At 30.3% G+C, this 27,422-nt stretch overlaps 1 protein-coding gene across 1 annotated transcript in view; it reads left to right on the top strand.

Moving 5' to 3' along the window:
- The window catches only part of LOC129958526 (E3 ubiquitin-protein ligase PDZRN3-like), a 135,640-nt gene that overhangs the window by 97,054 nt on the left and 11,164 nt on the right, over nt 1–27,422 (top strand). Inside the window, exons 2-4 of the mRNA XM_056071061.1 lie at nt 19,124–19,381; nt 21,997–22,095; nt 25,834–25,896. Of these exons, the coding sequence (XP_055927036.1) occupies nt 19,124–19,381; nt 21,997–22,095; nt 25,834–25,896 (420 nt within the window). The remainder of the gene's footprint in view (nt 1–19,123; nt 19,382–21,996; nt 22,096–25,833; nt 25,897–27,422) is intronic.

Here is a 27,422-nt window from a genome sequence, read left to right on the forward strand (position 1 = left end):
GTTATCACAGACAGACATTTTTTCAAAAACATGTTTTTCGAACTCAGGAAGGTCTAAAACGTGGTCAAAATTTCGAGTTTGAATATTTTGACGATAACAATTCTTTCTCTATAGTTCATATATGGGAGAAAAAAAATAAAAAGAAAGGTAGAAGTGCAATTTAAATGGAAGAAATTCGAGCAGAGTTATTCCCCCCCAAATAAGCGATACATTTTGTGCTAAAGCAACCATTCTGACAACCCTGCGCCGGCTTCCCCGTACGCGCGACTGCGACATCTTCCATTCGCTCGTCCAAGACTCGCTCCAAAAGGATTCTCCCGGAATATGAGAAGGTAAGTGCTAATTGTGTCTCCCTTCACAAGGATTATTTCTCAGTCTTCTCGCACACCATCTAAAAGGTTGACTACTGTCAGAAGGGGAAGCTGTTGCCATTTTTTATTTCATCTGGGTGACTGCACTGCCCAGCTACCGGAGATCGACTGGGTGAGGAATTTCGGTCTTCCGAAAGAGGATGTGAAAAGAGAGCACTTTTTGAGGTTCTGCTCATATCAAAACAATGCGGCTATGGGAGCGAGGGAAAGGCCCAATCTGTTACTGATTGAGAAAAGATTTCTTTCCCTATGAAATGTTTCAAATCGATTCATTAACCTGTTTTGACGCGGATAAGAAATGATAAAAATTTGAAAATCAATCATTTAAAAAGTTTCGAGAGAAGGTGATCCTCAGAGCTGAGGAGATGAGAAAAACCAAACTCGGTTTCAATGGGCGGCACTCAAACTGATATTTTGTTTATAAATTACATAGAGGTTCAAAAATAAAAACAGTGTGTAAAAGTTTTGGCTTGTTTAAAAAATTTATTTTACTTTTTTTTCTTCGTTTTTGTTATTATTTTTGATTAATATATTCAGTGATTTACTTTGATTAATATATATATATTTATTTCTTAGCATTCAATTTTGAGAAAAGGGCGTATCATTAAAAATAAAAATTTATATATCGCCCCTAAATGAATTTTTATACAGCTGACTTTTGCAATCTATATAATTTTATATAGACTAAAAACATACTTAAAATAAAAATTTTGGCGAATAAGAGAGATTTATTGGAAGAGTTAGTCATTTTTTATATTCATAAAAATGCAAGGAATACGTATTCGGAAATGTATTGTGCCTATTTTGGAAAATGCGATTTTCAATCGGATGCAAAACGTACGTCTTAAAATAAGGTGTATAAGGCTTGTTTCTAACAAACTGTAGCAGAAATATTTTCAAAATTAAAATGATGAAAGACTGAAACACCCTGATAATGTTCATAAATATTAGCTATTTCTTTTAGTAACATTTTAGTCGCAAAAAGTTTGCGAATTATGAAACGTCTTGTAAAACCTCTTGTATAAACTATGCTAGGCTTAAGGTTTGACATATGGATTGGCGGCCTCTCTAGGAAAGTTTTGTGTGAACTACCAATTTCCAGCCAAGAGTTGGGGGAGGAAGGGAGAATTACAGAGAGACTGCAGACACGTGACATTTGTCGCCATCTGCCGACAGGCGCTACAACAACAATCCGCAGATAATTCATGTTTACGGAGATCTTGTTAATATTATGGTATTCCCAATGTCAATTAGCAAGTGTACAAGTGTTTTTTTATTCTCATCTATCTTCAATAGAGTTTGAGAAACTTCAATGATCTATTTATTGACATTCTATCTAAATAATGTGCATGTCATCGACAAATAATAATATATCAGTTTTTTCCCCTCTCTTTAGCGTTGAGCATAAGAAAGCTCAATTGAAAAAAAAGATAAATTTAGCGAATGTGGTATATCAAGTACAATGACATTCGTGAGTAGAATATAGAGGAATATAAAACACTCGAATAGTGTCGCAAATAAGAGTAATAAAAAAAAAAGATTGTTCTTATTTATGTCAGTTGGTTTCAAATAGGAGATTTGATATATGACAAATTGATTATCTTTAAAGGGGAAAAAATGGCCTTAAGCCCCCTACCCTATTTCTACTGTTCTTTGTGTGTTCTGATTGAAAGAGAAACACATTCTAAAAGCTACTCAAATGTAATTGGTATTGGATCGATCATTTTAAACGATCGACATTTTTAGTTCAAGATGTTTATTAAAATACCTAAAATAGTTATCAGTAATATTGTAAGTTTCAAAATAATTTATAAAAATATTTCTGCGTATTTATAAAACATTTTCTGAATATTTTTCGGTATATTTTTGTGTTTTTGTATGAATTATTGAAACAATAAATCATCAACAGTTGAATTTTTAATTACAAATTTTTTTTAGTATTAAATTTCGGAAGTAGCTTTGTGTTTTCCTGATCTTTAATGTAGCTTTTGTATGCATAAAAAGATTTTTAACATTTTACACTGATGTCAAATATTAATTTATTTAGCAGTTTTATTGAACCATTCACTTTTCTTACACTCAATTAAAATGAATCTATATCTTATATATCTACTATCTTTTATATTATATAATATTACCTTTTTATAACATAATTGTGAAATACTTTGTACTTTTTTCTTTCTTTTTTCAAAATACAGAAAGTTTTCTCCTTAACAATAATAAATCAACAATAAACTGGCTATTTACTGCGTTTTTCTTTTGTTATTATAATATTTCCTATCCTGCATCAAACTACTTTGGATCACTCATTCTGTCTAATTATCAATTATAAATTTAAATGCAAATATGAACGGTTTGCTTTTATTAATACACCGAATATTCAGCAATGCTGAACTTTTGATGTAATCACTTATTACTTATTTGGAAATGACTTTCATAAATTTATTTTAAATAAAATAATTTATTTAAAAAGATATTCAAACTGCCATCAAAGCTTAGGATTTCTTTCTTCTAAAAAGTGGTCATTCTGAAGTGCTATTATTTAATTTTGCATCTTTGCTCTTTCGAAATTCAACCTAATCAACCAACCAGCCTAAAATACCCAATTTGTTGATGAGTTAAAGGCATCCTTGCAGGATGCTTTTGAACTGTCGGCATGTTCACTAATCTTAAACGCAGCTCATTTAAATGCTAACTTTTTTTTTTTTTTTACTTATTCTTTTACCTTCTGTCCCTTCAAAGGACTGGAATTTTAAATGTAAGCCTACCAACCCTGTTAGAATTTTATCCTTTGTACAGCTCTCCCGTTTTAAAGTTAGACAATAGCCTACGGGCCTGTGGCAAAGAGGCACTTACTATCAATGGAGATGACATTCATACATCTTATTTCCATTCCTTATAAAAAAAATTAATTTAACTCATATTTTGTGAGCAAATTATTGATATTTATAAGATTATTTTGAAAGTACTATTTCTTTTTTAAGACAATTTGATTGCTGTTTTGTTAATTTAAAAAAAATAATAGCTTTTTTATATCAGATTTTTGAAAAGTTGGCTTTATTATGTTTTGCTGTAGAGCGTAAATTATCTTTACTTGGAGACCCCAGGTACCTCTGAAAGTTTTTTCAATTCCCCACATAAATATAATTTGTACAGAAGAATTTCCCCCTCATTCTTTGTAATTTCTGAAATCAGGTATGACCAAAAAATTTAAACACAAACCAATATTCCATCAAGAAATGGAGGGATTATGAGTAAAAACTCCAGACTGCCATAGTTGCCTTTTTAAAATGTGTTTTCTAATGAAAATTTAAGTTCTTAGTTTGCATATGAGCGGTCATTTATTTCATAGTCCTTGATATTAAAGGTTTTCGAATCTTGCATAGATTCTAAATGATTTCCCTGATTTCATTCTTATGTGAAGTTGCTTGCATATGGACTTTTTTTTCTCAGCGCTATCAGTTTCAAATCAAAATGTCTTTTTATTTTAATTCAAATCGTAGGATATTAATTTTTTTTGTGTCAGTGGTATAGTTTGAATTTGAAATATATTTTCTCAAATTTAAAAGCTATATCCAAATCTGACGTTTATTATATCATTAGCTTCAAAAGAAAAAATTTATTTCGCGAATAATTATCCCTCGAAAACGCCTGCTTACTAATTTATTCGTGGCGGCGATGCATTTCAAGTTAAAACTTTAGATGTCAATACTTTTAATCCCACTGTCTTGTAAAACAAAATTGGTTATTTTAATTCAAAAATAAATAAATAAATAATGTTAGAATTTTGGACCTCTAAAGGGAAATTTTCGTTTAAGGTATTAAGTGGAATAAATCGATTCATTGATTGATATAGCGAAAAACGCGCAAGTCATCATTATGCAAGGATTTTTTTTTAATACTAGCTTCTATACCAGGTTACTCTTTTTACTCGAATTGCTTTGATGGCTAATATATTTCTCGTCTTTTCATAAATTGCATATTAGTGTTGATTGAAAAAAAAACCCAGCTCCAATAATTTTACTGAATGAAATATTCAGTCAAGTGAGTTAAACGGTTGCTATCATTATTTAGCTTTCCTGATGGTTCCGAACTAAAGATCTAAATTCTCGAAATGACAAACATTTCTCAAATTCCAATGACACAATATTATTTGAAACCATTATCTGCTTCGGAAAACACAACTTAGAAATAGCTCATGTATTATTCTGGGAATTGAATTACTCTCTAATATGGTTTGATCGTAGTTTTTGAAATACCTGTATCTGAATATCCGGCTTTAATTAGAGACATCGCTACATAAAATAGCGTCCTCGTTTTTTTTTTTTTTTTTTTTTTTTTTTTTGTAAATTGCAATTTACGTATCATTTCCCATCCCGAAACTTTATATCAGAGAGCGTTAAAATTGAAATAGCAAATAAACTTATATTGTAATATATAAACTTTTTATAAGAGTTTTTAATAATCTTATATGGTAACATACAACCTGTAATAAGAATAATTAAATGTTAAAAACTAGCCCTCACAAGCTGGTTCGTCCATCAAATTAATTATATTAATTTTAAAATGTCGATCCATTTTAATTTAGATACTTGATGTTGATAAAAATGAAGCAGTTAATACGGTATTCATTGCTATGAACAATCTAGAAATAAATTGGAAGATACGTAAAAGTAGAGAGGAAAATATATTGCTATTTTAAGCAAATTTTGTTTCTTAAACAAAATGAAATTATTCTGAATGTTTTGCAACAAATAAAGTTAGTGATTTAGGATATTACATTTAACTGTTAGAAAAGCGTTCGGCCTACTGACTTTCCAAAACGTAAGAGATTGAATAATATCCATCATTTTGGACAAGCATAACTTTAATTTAAAATTCAATAACTGCGCATAAGTTAACTAATTATAACTATGCATTTAAGTAAATTAATTGTTGCGGAGGCTTTCACCCTGAAACTAAGCAATATTATCATTTTATGAAATGCGCCGAGAAAATAAAAATTCACAATTATCTAAATTCTTTATTTTTATAAAAGAAAATACGTAATTTGCCAATTATAATTCTGAAATAAAATATTATAAGCACAGAAGAAAACGTGTAGCATTTATTTGACCTTAAAACATCATAACAAATGAATGCTTGCCGAAAAAAATCTATATATTAACCATTAGAATTAAATACGATTAAAAGTCGATTAAGTCAATACGATTAAATGTTATTAAAGTCAAAATAAACATCTCACGCACATTAATATTAATCATATGAAAAATCAAATCCTCAAATTAAAATTATTTCTTAAAAACATACAGATGGAGAGAGGAAAAAATATAATATTCTTAGATTTTCAGTTATTACCTTTTGATAACATTAAGAATAATGTAAAATTCTTGATTCAAAAATTATCTTAGTATGATATTTTAAATACCACTCACAAGTTTTAAGATAGAGTAAATTTTATTTTTAACCGGAAATATTTTCAGAAATTTCTATCATAAAACATCGAAATTTCATTTATTTTAATTTTTTAAAATTATAATTTAAGTTATGAAAAAATAATTTAGAAATGTAAATTTCCATACTGCGGAGTTTATTTGGACAAAATTTAATAAATCCTCATAGAACTCTGATTGATGGAAATCATAGACGGACTCATGGAAGACTGATTCTTGTCTCATATTTTCTTTAGTGTTGTCCAAAGGGGAAAAAATGATGAATGACAAGACTTATCTGTATGACTGCCCCTGTGCAATACATTATCCGGATTTGCCTCATACATTTTCTCTCTTTGGAAGAATACATGGGGCGAAACTCTATGTATTTTACCCAGACTTGTACAGTTCTAGTTCTTTGCACAATGTACAAGAATAATAATTGATACCTTCGTCACTGGTGTTAAACTAAAAGATGTTACTAACATCAAACATTATTTAAGATATATTGAGACAATACTGAAGATTTTCTTGATTGCAAGTGAAAATTATGCAAACCAAGATAAAAATGTATTTTAATTAAAACAAATAAGTATAAAAATAAATATATATTACCTATAAAGCAATCTTTTCTGATACAACCCCCCCCCCATACACCTTGCAGTTTATTATTCTACGACGTAAAATTGGATTACTGGGAGGTTTTTCTTTTTTGTTTCTTAAATGCTTTTTAACTTTAAAACTATGCATAATATCACCTGGAAAGAGGTATTGCATGTGAAAGAGAAGTATCCCGATCCAATAAGCCGGTTTTCTCTTCCATTATGTATGGCATTATGTAACAGATCGCAATACTCGTGTTATTATCGCGGATACTCAGTCATTTAGTGACTAAGATGCCAAAAAAGTTTTATGCTTACTAAATATTCAAAAAGAAAATTATAAGGCATTTTTCAGAGGTTGAAAAAATAGAGCATGTCGAGAATGTTCAAAACTTTTTTAACGTATACATTAGGTAAGAACAAAAAAAAAGGGGGGGGGATGAGTATGTAGAACAGGAAATTTTTACACATTTTCAAAATGATTTAGGGACCATTTAATTGATGTTTAAAGTGTGAGGACTGCTTTTTTAAATGTTTAATTTTTTTTCTGGATTAAGTTTGTATGTGATTACCATGACAGAAGGGCGTTTTGTACTATTTTCAGAAGTACTGGCTTCCATTCTTTTTCTACTACTTTCCAGAGTTCATCAATTGTGGCGGATTTACATTTAGGAAGAACTCTTTTTTCAACTGACCAAAAGCAAAATAGTTCATAAATGAAACGACTGGGAACTTCGCAAGAATATGTTGAAAATGTATTCTCCGAAATATGACGGGCAGCTTTCTTTCGGTGAAGACTCACTCTTTAAAATTCTTTCAGATGAAGGAATGAGATTTTTTCCTCTAAATATCGGATGTAAAACCTTCTTTTTTTAGTACGTTGAGTTGATTTTAACATTCCCCCTCCCCTCTCTTCTTATATTTTATCTCCCACTGTAGGAGAAACCTACGACAGTCATAAATCCTTTACTGAAACTTTCTTTTCATTGATGGAACCAGGTTTGCAAGTTTTATTTCTCTTCGTTTTCAATGTATATAGACCTATTTTTATTTCAGTCATTTAGGTAAATCGATTCTTCATTAAGAGTCGCAATGTATTTTCCATTTATCCCTTGTTAAATATTTTCATACTCGATTCTACAAACTGTTCGGCATTGAGTCTTGGCAAAAACTAGCGAAGATTATGTTTTTTAGCTTTTTCTGTGTTGTAAAGCTTGGCCTATTATTTATACATTGTGGTTATAGATGTATTGAAAGACTTAACAATTGATTTCTGTCTCCGCGGATTTTCTGTTGTTACCAGCTGTTCCACTTTAGATGTATTTGAAACAGTACTTACCCTTTTCGGTACTGTTAATCACTATTTCCATGTAGAAATATTGATTAAGAGTGTTTCCTTTCCGATTATTGATGTTGTTTATTTTGCATTTCAAAACTTGAATACTAAGCATTTTACAACGTTTTGAAATTATGGAGTAAAAATATTTATCTCGGAAAGCGCAAATGCATATATTTCAATTCACAGATTGTTTGCTTGCAGTATGTTGAAAGAAAAATGAATTTAAAATGAGTTAGTGATATTTCTGATTTTGTATAATAAGCTGTTGCTAGAAATTTGTATTCCAAAGCATTTTCTCTTTTTTCAGAAATTCTTTATCGAAATCGGTCTGTAAACGTGTAAATACCATCTGTATCTGTTGCTTAATGATAATAATAATATAGGAATGATAATATATTTCATTATATCATTTTACATTATTTAATTTTTCTTGAACATTTATAATGCTGCAGCAGAAATTATGCAGTGCCATTTCAGTAAAAGCAGATTTCTTAATTACCGTTGCATCATGCAGAGCTAGTAGATGTATCCCCCTTCCGTATATGATACAGTTTTCTGTACCATAATTTGGCAGACATTGTTGAACACATAACGCTTAAGTTATCAATTTGCTTTTGTCTAAATACCAGATATAATCGACAGCTACTAAGGGATCAACCAGAAGATTCCACTTATTTTTAAAAATTGAAATAACTGCATAAAAATGAAAAGATTATACCGGTTGCTTTTCTCTTAAATGACAGTCATTCATATTTCTCTTTTCATACTTTTGCAAATTTTCTCAGTCTTATTTAGGAAAATCCATTTATATGAACTTTTGTTATAAATGAAATACAGATGGTTGTAAAAAATACAAATTGATATGAGACGGCCAAGTTTTTCGGCATCACCGTAATTCTAAAGTACATTTTTCTGTCTCGTAGATAAAATTTCTTTTGTACAGGAAGATATAATCAGGATTTCATCAGATATGATGATTGATATAGAAATTTAGAGTTCATTCTCTGTTATCATGCACCTCATTTTACTAGGATCAATCCTCAGATCAATCAAATTCAGAATTTCTTTTTTAATTGCTCTTGAAATTTTAAAATCGGACTTTAGGCCTAGAATAATGTTATAGTTTATTCGTCTGCAAATCTCGCGCATGAGATTTATTCATTGATATCCATTACTTGCAGAACAAATCCTTTATGTCCATTTGTGACTTTATAGTTTATATATATATATTTTATTTGAATGGCTATATTTCGATATCCAGTGCTTTACTTACAGGCAGCTGAATTTACATTAACACTGTTGATTGAAAGAGACTTGCCATTGTTAAAATCCATTGTTAAATATTATTCCCTCGTTTACATATGATTCAATTTTGACATTGACTTTTTGCAACTTTCATCAGGTTTTCAGGTGATTGTGTTCCTTATGTGTTTCTTTAAACTCTAAGGAATTTTTGTCTTTTGCCATTGACGAAATTGACTTCGTGGTGAATAAATTTGAATGTGTCACATTATGAGTAGCATCTTGACTTTTGGACCATTAAACTCCTCATCAAATCAAACCGGAATGAAAGTAATAGCAAACATTGTTCAAAATAATATAAGTTCATTAATAGTATAATAGTTCAAAATTTTATTATTTTATCTTACAAAGAGAATAATTGTAAACAAAAATTGTGCTGTTTCATTCTTCAACTGCTATGTGACAAAATGGGCCACAGGAAAATTATTTAACTGCTAATACATTTATTTTTTGCAGATCAAGGGTCTAAGTAAATTATATGATCATTCATTAGCTATTTTATTCAATACAATCAGAAATGTATGCGCAATGTCGTATAGCAGCACTTAAAGTGTTAATTATTCAGATTATGAAAGTTTAAAACAAAAGGACTTAGATAACGCCAATTGTTTAAGTTTTGGAGTGTATCAAAATGTTTTCATTCTCTCAAAAATATTTTCTATGTTTTAAGGATCAAGTTAGAAAAACAATATTGTTTAGACTCTTTACTGTATTAATTATTGAAAGTATTCCGAAGCACTCTTCCACAGAACAGTGCAATCGATTGCTTCGACCAGAGACAGTAATATTTAATCAGACAACTTGCAAGAAGAAGTGAATTCTTTGTTACTTTCGAGAGCTCTCAGCGGAGATATTTCCATTTATTTTCATTCAAGGATTATCGGGAAGACATTATGCAAATACAACTAAGCAACTCAGTTTTCTTTCCGCATGTTAGATAAACCGCAAATTGAGATTCTTTGCTTTCGGCCATGGCAAAAGTTTAGAATTTTTCTCATGATTCATGAGTATCATAGTTTCTTTTATTCATACTAGTGGCATGATCTGCTAGATTGGATGTGTGATGAAGCTTTACAGTCGAGTTTCTCGTGATCTTTGGCTTGTATCGGCTTCTTCAAATTTTAAGTATGCGTCAGATAATTTAAGTCGGACAGCTCTATATATGTCTCTTCTGCAGACATGGATAATTTCAAGACATTGAATTGATGAAATGTTTGAAATGTTTCTTTGATTTTTCTAAACAAATCAAATTCCCCGACTTATCATCTATTCTTTTATATTAATAATGCTTATCATTTTTGCAAAAGACAAGATTCAAGATTTGTTAAAAAAATAAAGCACAGCTTTTGCCTATGTTGAGCATTTAAAACAAACAGCATTTTAAATTAAGGTCTATTCAGTCTACAGAAATAAGATCTGTATCGTATATCTCTATAATTAAATACAGCTCATGTTGATGTTATGTGAGAAGTTACGTAGTGCAACTTTATGGTCAGTTAAACGAATCTATTTTCAAAAATTAAGGAAAAATAGAAAAAAGTGTGATTAATCCGCTTAAAATAAATACATTTCCAGATAAATTACCCGGAAAATTCAAAAACAGGCCTGCTTCAGAATATGATATGCAAATTAGCGGAACTTGTTGATGTTGTTGCACCTGTGGCCGAAAACAAGTTTTAAAAGCTTCTGCTGTTTCTATAAGAAGAAACTATTAGTCAAACGTCGAAATAGCCAATTTGTAGATATGAATGTTTGACATCATTTATCGGAAGAATTACGACGCCATTCCTTTGCACGAATAGAAGTCGACCAGAGTCAATCTTAGTAGGAAAATTCTTAAACGTCAGCCTTTTGGCAATTCATAGATAAGACATTTTTAGACTCGAATTAGCTTCTAGAAGATACAACCTTGAGAGACCTAGAGCTACTGAACACTTATACCAACTCACCTGAGATGTTTTTCTTCTAAAATCCACTAAAAGCCTGATATTCTAATCAATTGTACTAAGAAGATTTCACGAAGGAGGATTGTGTATAAGACGCCTAACAGTGTGCATATACCGCTCACATCGCACAACCAAAATGAAAACTTTAATTGAGAATACACGCATGATCCTTATATGTTTAAAACTAATTAATATATGTATTTAACAGGAGTTTTATTTTAAAACACCGATATTTCTGCTTAATGTAACTCCACTGGGCTTTTCCTATTGGTCATCCATGTTATAATTGAAATTTGAATATAATCTTGAATAAACTTGTTAACTTTATACAGGTTATAATATTAAAAGTTGACTAAATGGGTTTAGACAGGAAATACCATTTAGTATATTTGTGAGTTTTTAGAGCTCCCAGATTATTTCGCTTTTGGGCTCATTTTCATTAGATTTCCTTATACTGAAATTTCTTTTCGTTCCACTTAATCAGTGCTAGTGAAAAAATGTTTGAGAAATTTGTTCTAAATTAATGAAACATATAGTATTTGAAACCCTTTGATTAGTTTGTTTAGTTTAACAGTTGTATTTGTTTTTATGTTTGTCTTATTATCCTATTGCTTTAAGTTCATCCAATGACGACTTCATTGAGCTATTTCATAATATATGAACTTTTATTCTTGATTAATACTAGTTAAAATCAATATTATCTAAAAAGTTTCTTAATGACTTAGAAATTACTCTGAAATTGACCTAAAGACGTCGCATTATCCATTTCTAAGGAGCGAAAGCGTTTTTCAATATGGCATTGCTCAAACTCATTAAATGTCTATGGCTGTTATGGCAATTAACTTTTTCAGGAAAAAGCTAAACATTACCATAACTGCGATGCAAAAAGTCTTGATTTACTAGAGATCGATACTTTCAGTGATTTTTTTATTTTCTCACAACTATTTTGAATTCATGACTTTAAAACAGAGAGTTCTTTTAAATTGATTAAAGAAGCCTCCGAATGGTCTGTAATTTAAAATCAAGTTTCCAAGAGTCGTCGGAGTAAAATCACAGAGTGAACTTCATCATTAGTAAGATAAGACGCCTATTTTCAATTTATAATGTACAGCATAGCTAAAATCAAATTGTGACGAAACTAAAACATTATTTTGAAGCCTTGTTCTTGTTGAGCTAAACTTTCCTATAATCGCAAAAAAAAAAAAAAAAAAAAAAAAAAATGATTTATTAAAAATCAATAATTTTAGTAGTCCTTAATGTCTGGCATCTTATTATAGCCAAAATTAATTTATTTTTCCCAAAACGATTATTTTTGCACAATATTATTATAAAAAAAGCCTCTTAACGGTCGACAATTTGTAATGAAGACCCATAGTGACATCGCAACAAAGCCACACGGAGAAAACATTCAACCTTTTCTTAAATGTGACGTTAATTTTCGATTTTATGCCACATATGGCATCTCTGCTGTGTCTAGCGTGACTCCTTAATGAAGATAAGTTCCGCAAGGGAAAGAGCGAAGCTTTGCCATAACAGCGATCCATTAAAAATCAATAATTTGGGGTAGCCCTTAATGTGTGGCATCTTATTACAACCAGAGTGAATTCATTACTTCCAAATCATTGGCTTTCTTCACTCAGCGAAGGCGATTATCCAACGGTGACACTGATTATGATAAATATCAATTTTATTCACTTCAAAACCTCCTTTATGGTCCATCTGATATTCAGAAAATCCCTTTCAAATTCGTTTAGTACCTTTTTTTCTTACACCTGGACATTTTTCATTCGAGATATTTATATTTCATGTCGGAAAAGGGAGATTTTCTCACCCTGATAAATAATACATGAAGAAAGAATCCCGTTTAGTAAGAGAAGAGAGCATTTTTTTTAACTTAAGTTTTTGAGACATTGGATATAAAAGAATTTGCGAGTAAAATTCAGTTGCATAAATTAATAAGAAAGTGCATTATTTTGCTCATATTGATGAGAATGTAAATACCCTCAAGCTGTAAACATTTATTCTTATTTAAATCAATCACTTCGGTTTTTATAAATTCTTTCATATTTTTATAGAAATTCATTTTTTGACTGATGCTCAGTTTATTCACTTCTACTGTGTTGAAATAAAATAGGATTCCTTGTAAATAAATTTAATGTAAACGACATTTTAAATTTGTCTCTAGAGTACGATACAACTTTAATGAAATTCAAAATATATAAATGGTTTTATATTTTTTTTCTAATACTTCAAATTGACTGAATATTGATTACACATTATGCATAATTAACTTCTTTTCCTTTTTAAATTCCATGATGAATTTTCGTTTTAAATTGTGCGCGAATGCCTTTCGAAATATTTGTTATTCTAATATTTCGTTCGATGTTTTTTAAACTTTAAAATGAATATGAGAATGTGTGGGGAACAAAACTGCAAAAATGCTTTATATTTTAGAATATTAGGGTGGGGGAGGGTACGGTCAAAGTGATAAATAAATTCTGGATACTATTCTAACTATTAAATTAAGGATTTCATTAAATAGATAAAGATATTACATTATGAAAATTTTCTACTTATGCAATTTTCAACTGTAATGAAAAATTTAAAAATCCTTCAAGAATTACTTATAGAAGTCTTTAAACCTACACTGCCACAGTAGTTTTCTTTTAAAACATCCTTCTTAAAAGCCGTTTTATCCTTTCTCCAGTAGGTAGTTATTTAATGAACTTATTCGAAAATTTTTTGTAGTATCAAATAAAGGCAACAGATATCAGCACCAGTTGTAATTTTTTTTTCTTGTTGATTTATATGCCCATCACTACCGTTTCCACAAAGAAAAATAAATTTATTGTGTCCCAGAAAAGATTAATGTTTTTTTTCTTTCATCAGCAATTTATAAACACCGCATAAATTCCACTCCAGATAAGAAATAATTTGAAAACAAGGAACATGAATTGTAATATCCCTCTTTTTTATGATCAACAATTTCTCCAGTGAAAGTAGAATTCTTAATTTTTTCTTCAAGTTATGAAGGATTCAACGAAGTTTTAATTTGGGAAAGCATAAAGAAAATCAAATTGATCTCCAAAAAGCAATTGTTGAATATATTTTCTAATAATTGTAAGAAATATCGATAATAAACATTTTTATCCTTCTGAAGATTTAATATTCTAGAAAATGCATTTATCTTTAAAATACACCATTAAAGACGTGAAATTTCAAATTCAATTAGTTCATTTTAAATTAAACTCCTTTACTTAACTTTGTATGTTTCATGTTTATAAATAAATTTAGAATCAATTTTTAATTCATTTTTTATCTACAATTGAATATTTTAATAATTTTAGAGTTCTTAATTATCAGTTAATATATTAATTTATTTAAAAATTAATTCCACACAGATAGTGCCATATAGAAATTTATTTGAGGAATATTCATTTTTAGATTTCATAATATTTACAACCATAAATGGTGAAGCATATTAAAAACTAAAAAGTAAAAAATATTAAAAATAAAAACAATTTTAACACCATTAATGCAATGAAAAGTACTAAAAAAATCGAAAATCGAGCAAAAAAAGTTTTTTATTATAATAAACAATATTATAAAAAAATTAAGACAAAATATAATAAAATGAAATTCCTAAATACTTATTGAAAGTTAACCCTTATGTTCATTTTGTATAGTATACCATACATACAACTTTATAAAAATATACTTTATTTATTAAACAACTTTATAAAAATATACATTATTTATTAAACATTCTTATTTTTTTATTTATTTTTTGATGTGTTTTATAGCGTAAAGAAGCTACCTATATATATATTTTTTTGCTTTTCTTCAAAAAAGCAATCTTGCCACGATAAGGGTTAAAGTATATTATGAATACAATTAAAATTCTAATATCGAATATTTCTACCAAGATCTTGCACTTTTACAATTTTGTTTTAAAATCTAAATTTTTGATAAAAATTAATTAAAGTAAGAAATTAGGAACATTATAAAAAGATAAGAATTAAAATACCAATTTTTAGAATTACTAGCACGAACCAGAATACTAAAGTTATAGGTTATACACGAATTTATTCTTAGAATATTGAATATTAATAGAAGGATTATAATATTCTTAATCAATACGAGTGACATATCTATGAAAATGTGAAGTTTAAAAATAACTTTCCCGTGAAAAAAAACCATTAAGAGGAAGTTGCATACAATAACAATAATGATAAATAATATCAATAATGAAGGACAAAATGATGCAACATTTCTCAAATAGTATGAGTCACATGTCTATCAAAATTTGAAGTTTAAAAAGATTTGGTAAGGAAGCCATGAAAAGAAAATAACATAAAATATCTACTCGAAACTTTAACAACCATTAATGTTGGCGAGTCTGTTGATCAGCAAAGGCGGTTGATAATAAGTGTTATTAGCTTTTTTTAATCTCTTTTAGCGAACGACGAATATAACGAATATATTAAACGAATTATATAAAAAAAACACCTGCAGTTTAAAAAGACCGTGAATGCCACAAGAAACGAAAAAAAAAAAAAGAAAAAAAAATCAAAAACATTCATTATATTAGAATTAAAATTAGTTTTGAATGTGGTAAAATTTCTTTTTTATATTTGCTGTTTTTATTTATTTTGATACTAAGTCTTATCTTTATTTTTGTAAAAAGGTGTACTCTAAGAAAAACTTTAAGTTATAAAAACTAGATTTAAAAAAATGTTTCTTTTTTTTCCCCCTTTTTTTTCAGTAAAGTATCTTATATAATTAAAATGGCCAGACTTTTACAATTAATATGCAAACTTTTTTATTTTTTTACCTGAAAAATGGAAATACTTTTACTGTTAGACTTTCTAAAGAATTTTGTGTGTGTGTATGAAAAATGAATAAATATAAACACTAAATTTTTTTGAAGAAAAAAATACCAGATGTACAGTGCGCGAAAAAAGTAGAAGGACAACATGTAATTGCATGAAAATATGCTTTATTTCCATTTCACCTAAATGAACTTTTTATATTTCTTCCTTCTGCTGCATAATTTTGTGATAACACTTATACCACATAAAAAACATAATTTTGCTTCAAAATATTGATTTTACAAAATTGAACATTAAAGGAAATACGGAAAAAATTATAAGGACATGTTGTAAAATACTTAAAAAATGTTTCAATAATCAAGAAAACTACCTTTTTTTTCAATCACTTGAATAAGCCGAAAGGTCATAGATCCTGAAAGATCTTTTAAAATGTCCACAGATATTTTTTCCCAAGCGTCTTTGATAGCGACGACAAGATCTTTTGTACATTGATACTGTGTGCCGTTTTTATAAACTTCTCGGTCTAGAAGTCCCCATAAGTTTTCGATTGGATTAAGATCAGGACTTCTCGCTGGCCAGTCAAGTAAATTTACAGAATTAGCTTCAAACCAGAGTTTTGCACTCGTAGAAACGTGTATCGACCTGCTGAAAAATATAGTCCCCTGAAGTAATTAGTGGCGCTTCAGGTAACAAACTTTCTCCTAACATATCAACATACCTGTCCGAATTCATTTTATGATTGATAAATACAATTGGAGTGGTTCCATTTGCCGCAAAAGCGCCCCATACCATAACCGAGCCACCACCACATTGACTCCTGGGAAACACTTTCGCAGATCATACCAAAAATAACAAAAACCATCAGGTCCATCAAGATTGCACTTTTTTTCGTCCGAAAAAATTACATCAGCCCACTTTTGACCAAGATAAATGTATTTTTTGGCAAAGTAAACTCTTCTTTTCTTATGATGATTTGTAAGAGGGGGCGTGACACTAATTTCCCATAAGAAACTTGAGGATGTTTACTCAAAACATTTTGAACAGTCCTTGTTGAGCATGGTAAACTCAAATTTTGTCTAACTTCATTTGCGATTTCTCTTTTCTCGCAAGCTCTCCTTACAATCATTCTTTTTTGTCGACGAGTAAGAATTTCTGGTCTCCCAGTTCGCTTTTTCATTCCATACATCCCAGGATTTTTTAGAAAATTACAAACCATCGTTTTAGATCTCTTGATTCTTTTTGAAATTTCCCATTCACTTAATCCACATTCTCGAAAAGCAACAATTTTTCCTTTTTCAGAGTCAGAAAGTTGAGTTCCTTTGGGCATCGTTTAAAAATTCACACTGAAAGTCGCAGAGTGGGAAATTCTTTTCGCAAATGAATCTTTTAACTCGGAATTGTCATTTTATGCTTTCAAATATGCAAATTTTTAAATAATTACTGGAGAAAAAGCAATGTCCTTATACTTTTTTCCGTTTTCATTTAGGTTTAAAAATCAAAATTTGAATTTTAGCAGATTTAAAATTGAAAATTTTAATTACTTTACGCATAAAATATTTTAGTTTTACTTCTATTTTTGCTGCAAAAATTTGCATATGATTCTGTAAACAAGGCTTCTAGATTTGGCGATTTTTCGCGTGTCCTAATAATTTTTTCGGGCACTGTATAAGGAAATCTGTTGTCTTACTCCAATTACTCACGTTATTCCGTGAACCGAAAAAAAATGTGTTTTTTTAAATTTCATTTATTTACTTATTTTAAAAAACCAATTGAACTATTCAAACTGCTGTATTAATTAGAAAAATTTCACCGTCAAATTATACCCTAAAAATAGTCAATTTCTCATATTTCGAGGTAAATAAGATCTTTAAAACCTAAAATATCGAAACACTTATTCCTTTTACCTTTCTAATTGAGAAAAAGTGCATTATATTAAAACCCCAATGGAAAGCTAAAGAGGATTGACCACAGTATCCCAATAAATAACTCAAAAACATACCAGTACTGGCGCATCCAAATAGAAATTTATTGCATTCAGTCTCCATTGAGTGACATCAAAGGATACAATTTTGTTTTTACTTCAGGTGTTAAACATTAATAGATGTGATTTTGGACCTTTTGGTTATGAAACATTTCATAAATTCAACCAGTAGAAAATCATGGGGGAGTAGGAAGGGCATCTTCTATTACGGCCGTAATCATATGATACAGAGAAGCGTATTGAAACAGGGCTGAAAATCCCAGAAGTGATCATCACTCATGAAGAAGCGCTTATGTGATTTGACACCCATGTTAAAGATGCCCAAAGTCATCTACGATAGAAGTAGAGAAGCTTCAATGTAGATAAGAAAAGTCACTGTTTACAATAATAAATATAATTGATCTTTTCTAATTGGTCACTTCTTGTTTCCTCAACATGGCAGTGCACACAATTGCTCATCTAACTAAATTAACCAATCACCATTTCATTTTTAAAAGCCGAAATTAATTGAGAAATAGCAGATACCAAAAACAGTAAAACATATCATTCATGATGGCTCGGTTCATGTAGTGAGTCTGCCATCATTAAATCTTCATCCTGTTTTGGGACAATGATTATTTCATTTAATTCTTATTCGTTCCTCAACAGGCCTTTCGTTTAATTAGGGGCATTGTAGAAGTTGAAACATTTAGTATATTGTGCTTCTACATGATGTAAATTTCCTGACAGTGAGTTCTTTTCTAGAAATGCGAATTTTGCTGTTCAGAAACCCTTTCAAGAGAAATTAATTTGAAAGAACTAAATTCTGTCAAAACACTCATTCAGTTTCCAAATTATTTACAGAGACGAATTATTACAGAAACTTTAATCATTCAACCTTCCTCTGTAGATATAATGTATCATTTTATTCCCCTGGGGCACCTCAAATACAAAGATGAGAAATTTCTGGAATGGTGGTTAGTTCTTGCCGCCCTACTTGGTACATAAACGGTGTGGATGTCGTTCTGTACCCAGCGAACGATACTACTGATATTGGGACGTGCCTTCTACAGGAAGGGTTATACCGTTGCCGGTGATGATCCTTAGGACTCAACTTTAGTTCCGGCTAGTGCTGTCGCGGTGCCCGATTGTTCAGATATTTCCCTGTACCTACTCCGATTATCGGAGTAGTCGTTTACTGATAATGTATCTTTTAGCTTATTTGGGTCTTTCCCCCTCAGTTTATGAAATACGAATGATTACGAGTATTATAATGCGTTATAGGACAAGTATGATGTGTGGTGATTTTAATATTGATTGGTGTATGTCTTTATTCCAGGTGAACGGGAAAGAGTTGTCGAAGAACAGACACGAGGAGCTGGTGCGTGCGACCATGGAACCCACTTCCCCTTCAGTGTACTGCGACAGCTGTACTCAGACCGAGTGGACGGGTGGTTGGGAGTCCCCGCCCATCGGCCTCTTTCCCTTCAGCCAGAACAATCTCATGCATTTCGGCAACGAAGACCACCACTATGAGACCCTGGAAGAGGCCTTCGGACATGACGATGAGATGGGAGCCTGCGAACTGGAATATGAGGTACATCCAATAAAGAGGTTTTGCAAAATATTAATTAAATTTACAAATTTCGTTTAATTTTCTTATGATAGATCCTAACTTCCTTGGGGATTTTAAAAATGAATATTATTTGTCATAATTAGAATTCTTTTCAAATTTCAAAATTAGATACTGGAAAAATTTAGCGTTAAACAAAAGAAACCAAATTAATAGAAAATGCGCATTTATACAAGTAGAACGAAATGAATAGTATCTTGTACAAGCTAGATAACGTTCCATCGCATCAAAACTGAGTTTTCAGCCCTGGGCAACTTTCAAGAGAATTAAAAAACAAAAGGTGTAGGGTAGAGTAATATGAAAGAAGGCCAGACACAGGGATACCTCGTAGCCGTGAAGCCCGTCCCACCAAAAGGAAATCAGTCCCTAAAGGGCGATTCTGCACCGAAAGGTGATATTCAAAAAATCCAAGATTGACAAAGCGGCCATCATCAGACACTTCATTGCCACAAGTGAAGCAAATGTTCTTATCGAGATTTTTTCTGGTTTCTTTAAATCTTTTGAAAAACACCATTTTCGGACCAGAAGTTACGCACATCAGTGCGTCGAAACAGTCGCTCAAAGCTAATTCAAGAATATGATGATGATAAGGGAGGTATAACAAATTAGGATGAAACAATTTTTCTAGATTTGCACAAGCGCCATTTATTCGACCTGCATCATAGCAAATTGCCTGAATCTAATCAGTTATACCCCACTTCTCCACTGCTTGGTAAACAGCCATGGCTTGATCTCCTCTTAAAGATGTTGGGATTCCAGAAATTCCCAACAGTTGTTCCTTGCCTTGAAAAGTTGCTAGTATTGCCACTCTGCCGATATTTTCGAGTGCTAGGAGGAATATTCCAACTCGGTGCAAACACTAATTTTTGGCAGTCGTTTAGGTTAAACTTGAAATCAATTTGTATATGTCTCGCTTCTTTAAAGTTTTTTCGAAGACGTTGAAAAGAAATTCTATTTATTACCAGGTTCTTACTATCATGCCTAAAGTTCTGTAGCAGCTATTGATATGAAAATCCCATTTATATCGATGATTTTATACATACCAACAATTTCAAGGAGATCGGGAGTAAAAACCTGCAAGACCCTCAAGCTTCTAGAACTGCTGTTGCTGCTGTGGTAGTTGATGATATTTGTTTACTGATGATATAGGAATTTTCGCTGTCTATAATTTTATTTCCATAATTTTATTGTATTTAACGTCTATCGCGCGTCTCATTACTCCAAATACCCTAACAAGACCCCCCCCCCCGAATCTAACAATGACAATGGAATCGTCATTCGTCGATCACAACACAAACAATTGGCCTGAAATTAGGACTAGTGAGAAATAAAAGTCCAAAATATTAAAATCATAACCCCTTACTGCCTCCCCCCTCCCCAATACTATCACGATAAACAACTCACTGTGGCAAACCAATTAAAACGTTGGCAGTAATTTCTAATAAATATTAATTGGACAGCTATCAAACTTTGATATACAGTCATCTGGCACCTTGCGAGGTTGGCAATTTTTCGGTGGCGCTTTTTCTACCATTACGGTATTGCTGCCGTTCGCGCCACATTCGGCCATCTCATTAAAATTTGGAGTTAAATTATTTTGTTGGAGAAAAAGACTTATATCAAAGCTGTTCCTATTATTAATGTTTAGTGCCTATGGTGAAGAGAGTGACTAAAAACTAACAATGGAACTCACTTAAAGATTGTTGTGCAAATAGCAGCAGCAACATCTTTCTCCTCCTTCAACCGCAGACGGCCTCTTGTCGGCGAAGTTTCGACGCCCAAAAAGGTACCAAGGAAAAAGGTATGCAAGATCACAGAAAGAAAAATTTTCAGCATAAATAAAAATGGTAACCGGAATAAAGGTCGCCAACAATGCAAATTTGCCAAAAAAATAATATAACTATAAAACCTTTTTCTTTAAGAAAAAAAAAAGAAAAGAAAAGAAAGAAATCTGAAAAATGACTTTCTGGGCGAAAATTCCACAACTTCTTGGTCGATGAAGGCCCTTGGCATACATCATTTTTTGTTGTTGTTTTTGTTATTGTTATTGTTATCGTTATAGCTGATTGAAACAAGATGAGGGTGAGAAGTATTTAAAGGTTTTTAAGATTGCATAATTCATGCTATTTTTATTACTGGAAATTAAACACTTGAATGGATGTTTTCGTTTATCAAAACTTGTTTATTTTTTACAAAAGAATTGAAGCAGTTTCATGAATCAGTAATAACTGAATTTCGATTGCTCTGCTCTTCATAACTCGAAACTTCGTTACCATGTTTAACGAAAATTTCGAAAGCGAATTATTAATTCAATATTCTTTCCTGAGGAGGAAAGAATATCCTTTCGAGTGGAAATTTTCATTTATATGTGTTAATCAAATGACTTCTATAGTGATGCATTAATAGCAAACAAATTTCATGAATTCCTGAATTCATTTTTTTCTCGGCGGCAGTGCTCATAGTATACTTCCTTTTACATTTTCACGGAATTTCAACCCAATTATCTAAACATTTTGAAATACGGACTTCAAATTTCAACTCGTTATAATATAGTAGAACAGCTGAATTTCTGTTTCTAGGAAGTGACATTATATCGAAGCCACTGTGAAGAAAAATTGGGCCTGACTCTATGTTACGCCTCTCCAGATGATCCTGAAACTAATATATTTATAAGCGAGGTAAGATAATTTCATTCAATTACTTCAGATTAATATTCTCTATTTGAATAATAATTCAATTGATTTTTAAAAACTTCTTCTGCTTTTCCACGCTTACAGCACATTAAATGAGAGGGCAAATACTAAAGTGGCCAAAATTATGGGAACGAAGACATTTTGATGGATCGATCCCAACGGCTATTATGTTAAGAGAAATATCATAATATTATGTATCATTTCCAAGATAATTTCATCAAAAATTTAATGTAATAATTTTTATAATTAATATTTGTATTAGAATAGAAATATATCGAAGAAAATGGGAACATTGGAATAATAATATAAGCAAACATTCTCTCTTACAGCAGTAAATAGTTAAATAACCCCCAGGATCAATTATGTCATCACAAAGTCGTCCCACGGTGTTCACTAATACTTTTAGTTCTTCATCTGCCCTAATGTTATATCATCATTGAATAATTGATTTAATTAATTGGGTTTTATTGCTGGGTTGCTTCTAGTAACAAGTTTCTTCAGCCGGATCTATAGATTTCCGATGGAGTTAAAGTCTGCGCTATTCCCAAGCCATTCCAGTTGTGAAATAAGAATTTTTACATCCAATGACGGCATGGTGCTTAATTCTAATTCTTCGTTAACAGGGAATGGGTTACATGCGGAAGACAAAGCAATTTAGGAAAGAGTATTTCATTAATGCATTCTTGGGCATTTATATTCGCATTAATCAAAAAAATTTTCCCATGTCTTTTGCTATTATAAAACCTTAAATAATAGCACTAACTGGGTATAAAACAATAGGTGTAGTATAATCAAGGTGAAAATCTTTCCCTATTCTTCATACGTATTTTATGTCATCGCTGACAAATAGTGAGATTTTGGTCTTATCAATAAAGATCATACTGCCCCAATATTCTGTCCAGTTAACGAGGTGATTTGTTATTCTATTTCTATTCTTCTCCTTGCGTATTTTATATCATCGCTGGAAAATAGTGAGATTTTGGTCTTATCAATAAAGATCATACTGCCCCAATATTCTGTCCAGTTAACGAGGTGTTTTGTTATTCTATTCCTATTCTTCTCCTTGCGTATTTTATGTCATCGCTGACAAATAGTGAGATTTTGGTCTTATCAATAAAGATCATACTGCCCCAATATTCTGTCCAGTTAACGAGGTGTTTTGTTATTCTATTTCTATTCTTCCCCTTGCGTATTTTATGCCATCGCTGGAAAATAGTGAGATTTTGGTCTTATCAATGAAAATCGTACTGCTCCAATATTTTGTCCAGTTAACCAGGTATTTTGTTATTCTATTCCTATTCTTCTCCTTGCGTATTTTATGTCATCGCTGGCAAATAGTGAGATTTTGATCTTATCAATGAAAATCGTACTACCCCAATATTCTGTTCAGTTAACGAGGAGTTTTGTTATTCTATTCCTATTCTTCTTCTTGCGTATTTTATGTCATCGCTGGCAAACAGTGAGATTTTGTTCTCATCAATGAAACTTGTACTGTCCCATTATTCTGTCCAGTTAAGGAGATGTTTTGCCCTGATTAATCTTTTAAAATTTGTTTGGATTTAAAAATAGTTTTTTTTCGTGGAATTCTTATATTTAGACTAGATTCCTACAATCTGGATCGAATAGCTTCAATTTCAAATTGCATTGCACTATTTGATTTTGTATATTTCCAGACGATTTTCTTTTGTCACATTGACATAAATTTTCAATTATTCTATCACTACTTTTTTTTTTTTTTTGCATCTACCAATTTGGTTTTCTAGTGACTACGTTTCCTTTTACTTCTTCAAAAATTTAAAAATGTTACATTTCTGTTACATAATGTTACATAAATGTAACCTTTAGTTACATTTCTGACAATTTTCTTTCTAATGTCATTATAAATGAAACCCTGATCAAGCAATAGTAAAACTTTTAAATGTTTTTTTTTATGGGCAATCAACTCTTTGTGCCTTCTTTTGGGGGGGGGATGCAAAAAGAGAAAAAAAAATGATGACCAATTTGATAGCAGTCACAAAAGTTCTGGAAAAACGACTTTCTCTCCACTACAAAACATGGCGTCAATTGCTAAATTCTACTAGTAACATCTTGTGGATTGTCTAAACAGTCATGTTCATTGGCTACATTCAAATGAAGAAACGCTGTCTTATCAATCAAAGTAAAGCGCATTTCTTCCTTCTGCTAATCTAGATATAATTTTAAAAAATAATGATAGTTACATATAATTTAATAAATTACATTCATGGTTAAATTATCTTTAAAATGATACATAACATTATGACATTACTACAAATATAATTGTGGTTATCAGTCTTGAAATTTTCAAACTGTGCTTTACCTAAAAGATTTCCAGAATGTTGGTCACTACTGTAAAGGCCTACTTGATTTTCTAACTTAACCCTTTAAAGGGCAATTTTTTTCTAGTCATATTATGTTAAAATATTTTTAGGCTTGAAATTAGAATCAGAAAAGGGATTCATTTAGCTTATTAGATAAATTTAATTTGATTAATTAATTAATTTGGTTAATTAATAATTAAGTAACTAATCAAGACACATCATTTTGTCTGAGATAAAGAACTGAAGCATCTAAGTTTCTGACTTACTAAAAAAATTTGTCAGAACTTATGCCAACCTACATACTTTCATACAAAGATTGATAAATTTGGTGGGAAGCATACTTCCCACGGCCCTTGAAAGGGTTAATTATTTGAAAGAATATTAACTTCTCTTTCAAATAATAGAAAAATTTTACCAATGCATTTTATTTCTGAGACATTCTTAAGGTGAGGGAAAAGCCGTTCAGGAATTATTACTTAACTCAATATAAATTGAACAAAACTGAGAAGAATGCGCGGGAGATAGAAAGAATATTGATCACAACTAAGCAAATAGTTTCAGTCAGAAGTCACTCCAACTGTCTATACCACTGATTTTCAATTAACACTAAAAATATAAATATTGGATTAATTTGATCTATTTGAAATGAAGCAATGCCTGTAAGATAACTTCATTTATTAATTTATACAACTTTTTTTATCAACTTTTTATTAATTTCTACAACTAATTTATCAATATTATTTTCTTTTTTTAAAAGAAGTAGTTTCTAAATTCTTTTATGCTACGGTAGTTTACATTTCAAATCTGGCAGATTAGTATCAGGATGTTCAATAAATACGTCATTATTAAGTAAAACTATTCTTAGAGATAATTTTCGCTGATTATATAAAGGGCTGCGGAACATAATATTTTTTTAAAAAAATTTTATTAAATATAATTTGAAGAATATAGCAACTTTTATATTTTGCTCCTTTGCTTATTTTTATCTTCTTCACAAAATGTTAATAATATGCTAATTTGAAATCGATGAGAGTGGACATCTGTTCATAACTATTAAATTGCATTAAAATATTTTTTAAAAGATTACATACACGGAAATCTATTTTTCAAAAATCAAAGACAAATGTAAAGTGAATTCTTTTTTGTATCAATTTAATTTTTCAAGAAGAAAAAAAAGTGCACATTTAAAGGGTTTTTTTTTATCAGATTATGTTTATCAGAGCTGAAGTACAACAGCTAAGACTTTTTGTTGCCTAAATCTTATTATTCATGCTATAAACTTTCTCTGTACTTTTAAATTTTAAATTCACTGAAATATTATTAGAGAAAACCTTTTGTCCACACTCTAAAATATCAATACAAGAGTGATTACTTTTGTTTCTAGATTGAGCCTGACAGTTTAGCCTCTAAAGATGGCAGAATCATGGAAGGTGATCAACTCTTGCAGGTAAGTAATATTGCTTGCGAAAATACTTTCGAATGATCAGGCAATCAACTAATCTTTTAAGATGCATCATGACATCAATCCAAGTCGAAAGCAAATAGATTTCTCTCTGTTCTACGAATAATCTATATGCATTCTTTGTGTACTTGAGAATCACCTTGAATATGTAAAATCATGCTATATATACTCTTGCATTCTTTATTTTAATTTTTCGGAAATGCTGTAAAAGGTGTAATTGCAAAAGTTAAAAAAGGGATGAAAGTACTGGGAAATTTCTTTGTTGTAGCAGACTTTAAAATTAAAGAAGTTAAGTAGTTCAGGAAGGTAACTTTTTATTAACTTCCTAGTATGTCAAACTTCTATTGTTTTTCCGAAGCTTTAACGAAATTACTTTTCCATAATTTAACAAAAATGTATGTTAAGGTTTACAAGATCTAGGAAGATAAAAATTCCTTATTAACTGTAATCAAAGGCAAGGAAAAAGACATATTAATGCTAAATAAATTATATGTGTATTGCTTCGACGTAAATTTATCCTATCCAAAAGCCTTTTTATTTTAGGTTTTTAGTTATTGGAAAAGTTTTTATAAAATGCATTATACCGGGATTATTTTATGATAAATCCCGCATTAATGGGTGTAGTATTATATTTTTCAGAATTTATCCATCTTTGATTTATGTTCTTAGAATTTCAAAATTTGATTGCTCTTTTAAGTTATTGCAAATTATTGTCTTTGTCATAAGGCCTTTTTTAATTTAGCAGGTGGTGGACGAATTCATCTGCCCCGTAAAAGTAAATGCTCAATAGGACTGAGCAGCTGTAGGAACTCTCCACGCTTTAGAATTTAAAAAATCATAAATACTTTGAAATTCTTTGAAAATCTTCAAATGAAAGATGCTGAATTCCATTTATCTAGGGCAGTTTTTGCTTGCTTTCCGTCTTATAATTTGGAAATATTTTTATAAGCTTTCCAAAATGCTTCTGATTTTTACTTTTTTTAACTCTTCTTTACATGATGATGGACATTTCCATCATAACATTTAGTGAACAAAAAATTGTACTCATATCAGGTGTACTGTAAATTGGTTGTTACTGGCAACGTTTTTCAGGACTATTGCATAATAAGGGACGTAGCTGTAAAAAAAAAAAAAATCAAATGTCAGAATCATTATGGCGGGTTTGAACTTGTCATTCCGTTGTTTGTTGTGATTGGAAGAAACGTGCGATTTCTTAAATATTTTTTTATAATTAATCTGATATATATATATATATATATATATATATATATATATATATATATATATATATATATATATATATATATATATATATATTGCTAATAAGAACGATAATGAGTGGAATAAACGTTAGTTTTTTGTGCTTCTGTTATTTTCTGGGCAATTTATATCGAATACCCCAAATAATCTTCCCAAAATCATGTGACAGAAATTTACATCAGTAATCAGTTGTTTCACTTCTAATGTATGACGAAAATGTTTTTTATGATAGGTTTATTTTGTGTTATTTT

The sequence above is a fragment of the Argiope bruennichi genome, chromosome X1 (assembly GCF_947563725.1).
Source record: "Argiope bruennichi chromosome X1, qqArgBrue1.1, whole genome shotgun sequence".
Lineage (NCBI taxonomy): Eukaryota > Metazoa > Arthropoda > Arachnida > Araneae > Araneidae > Argiope > Argiope bruennichi.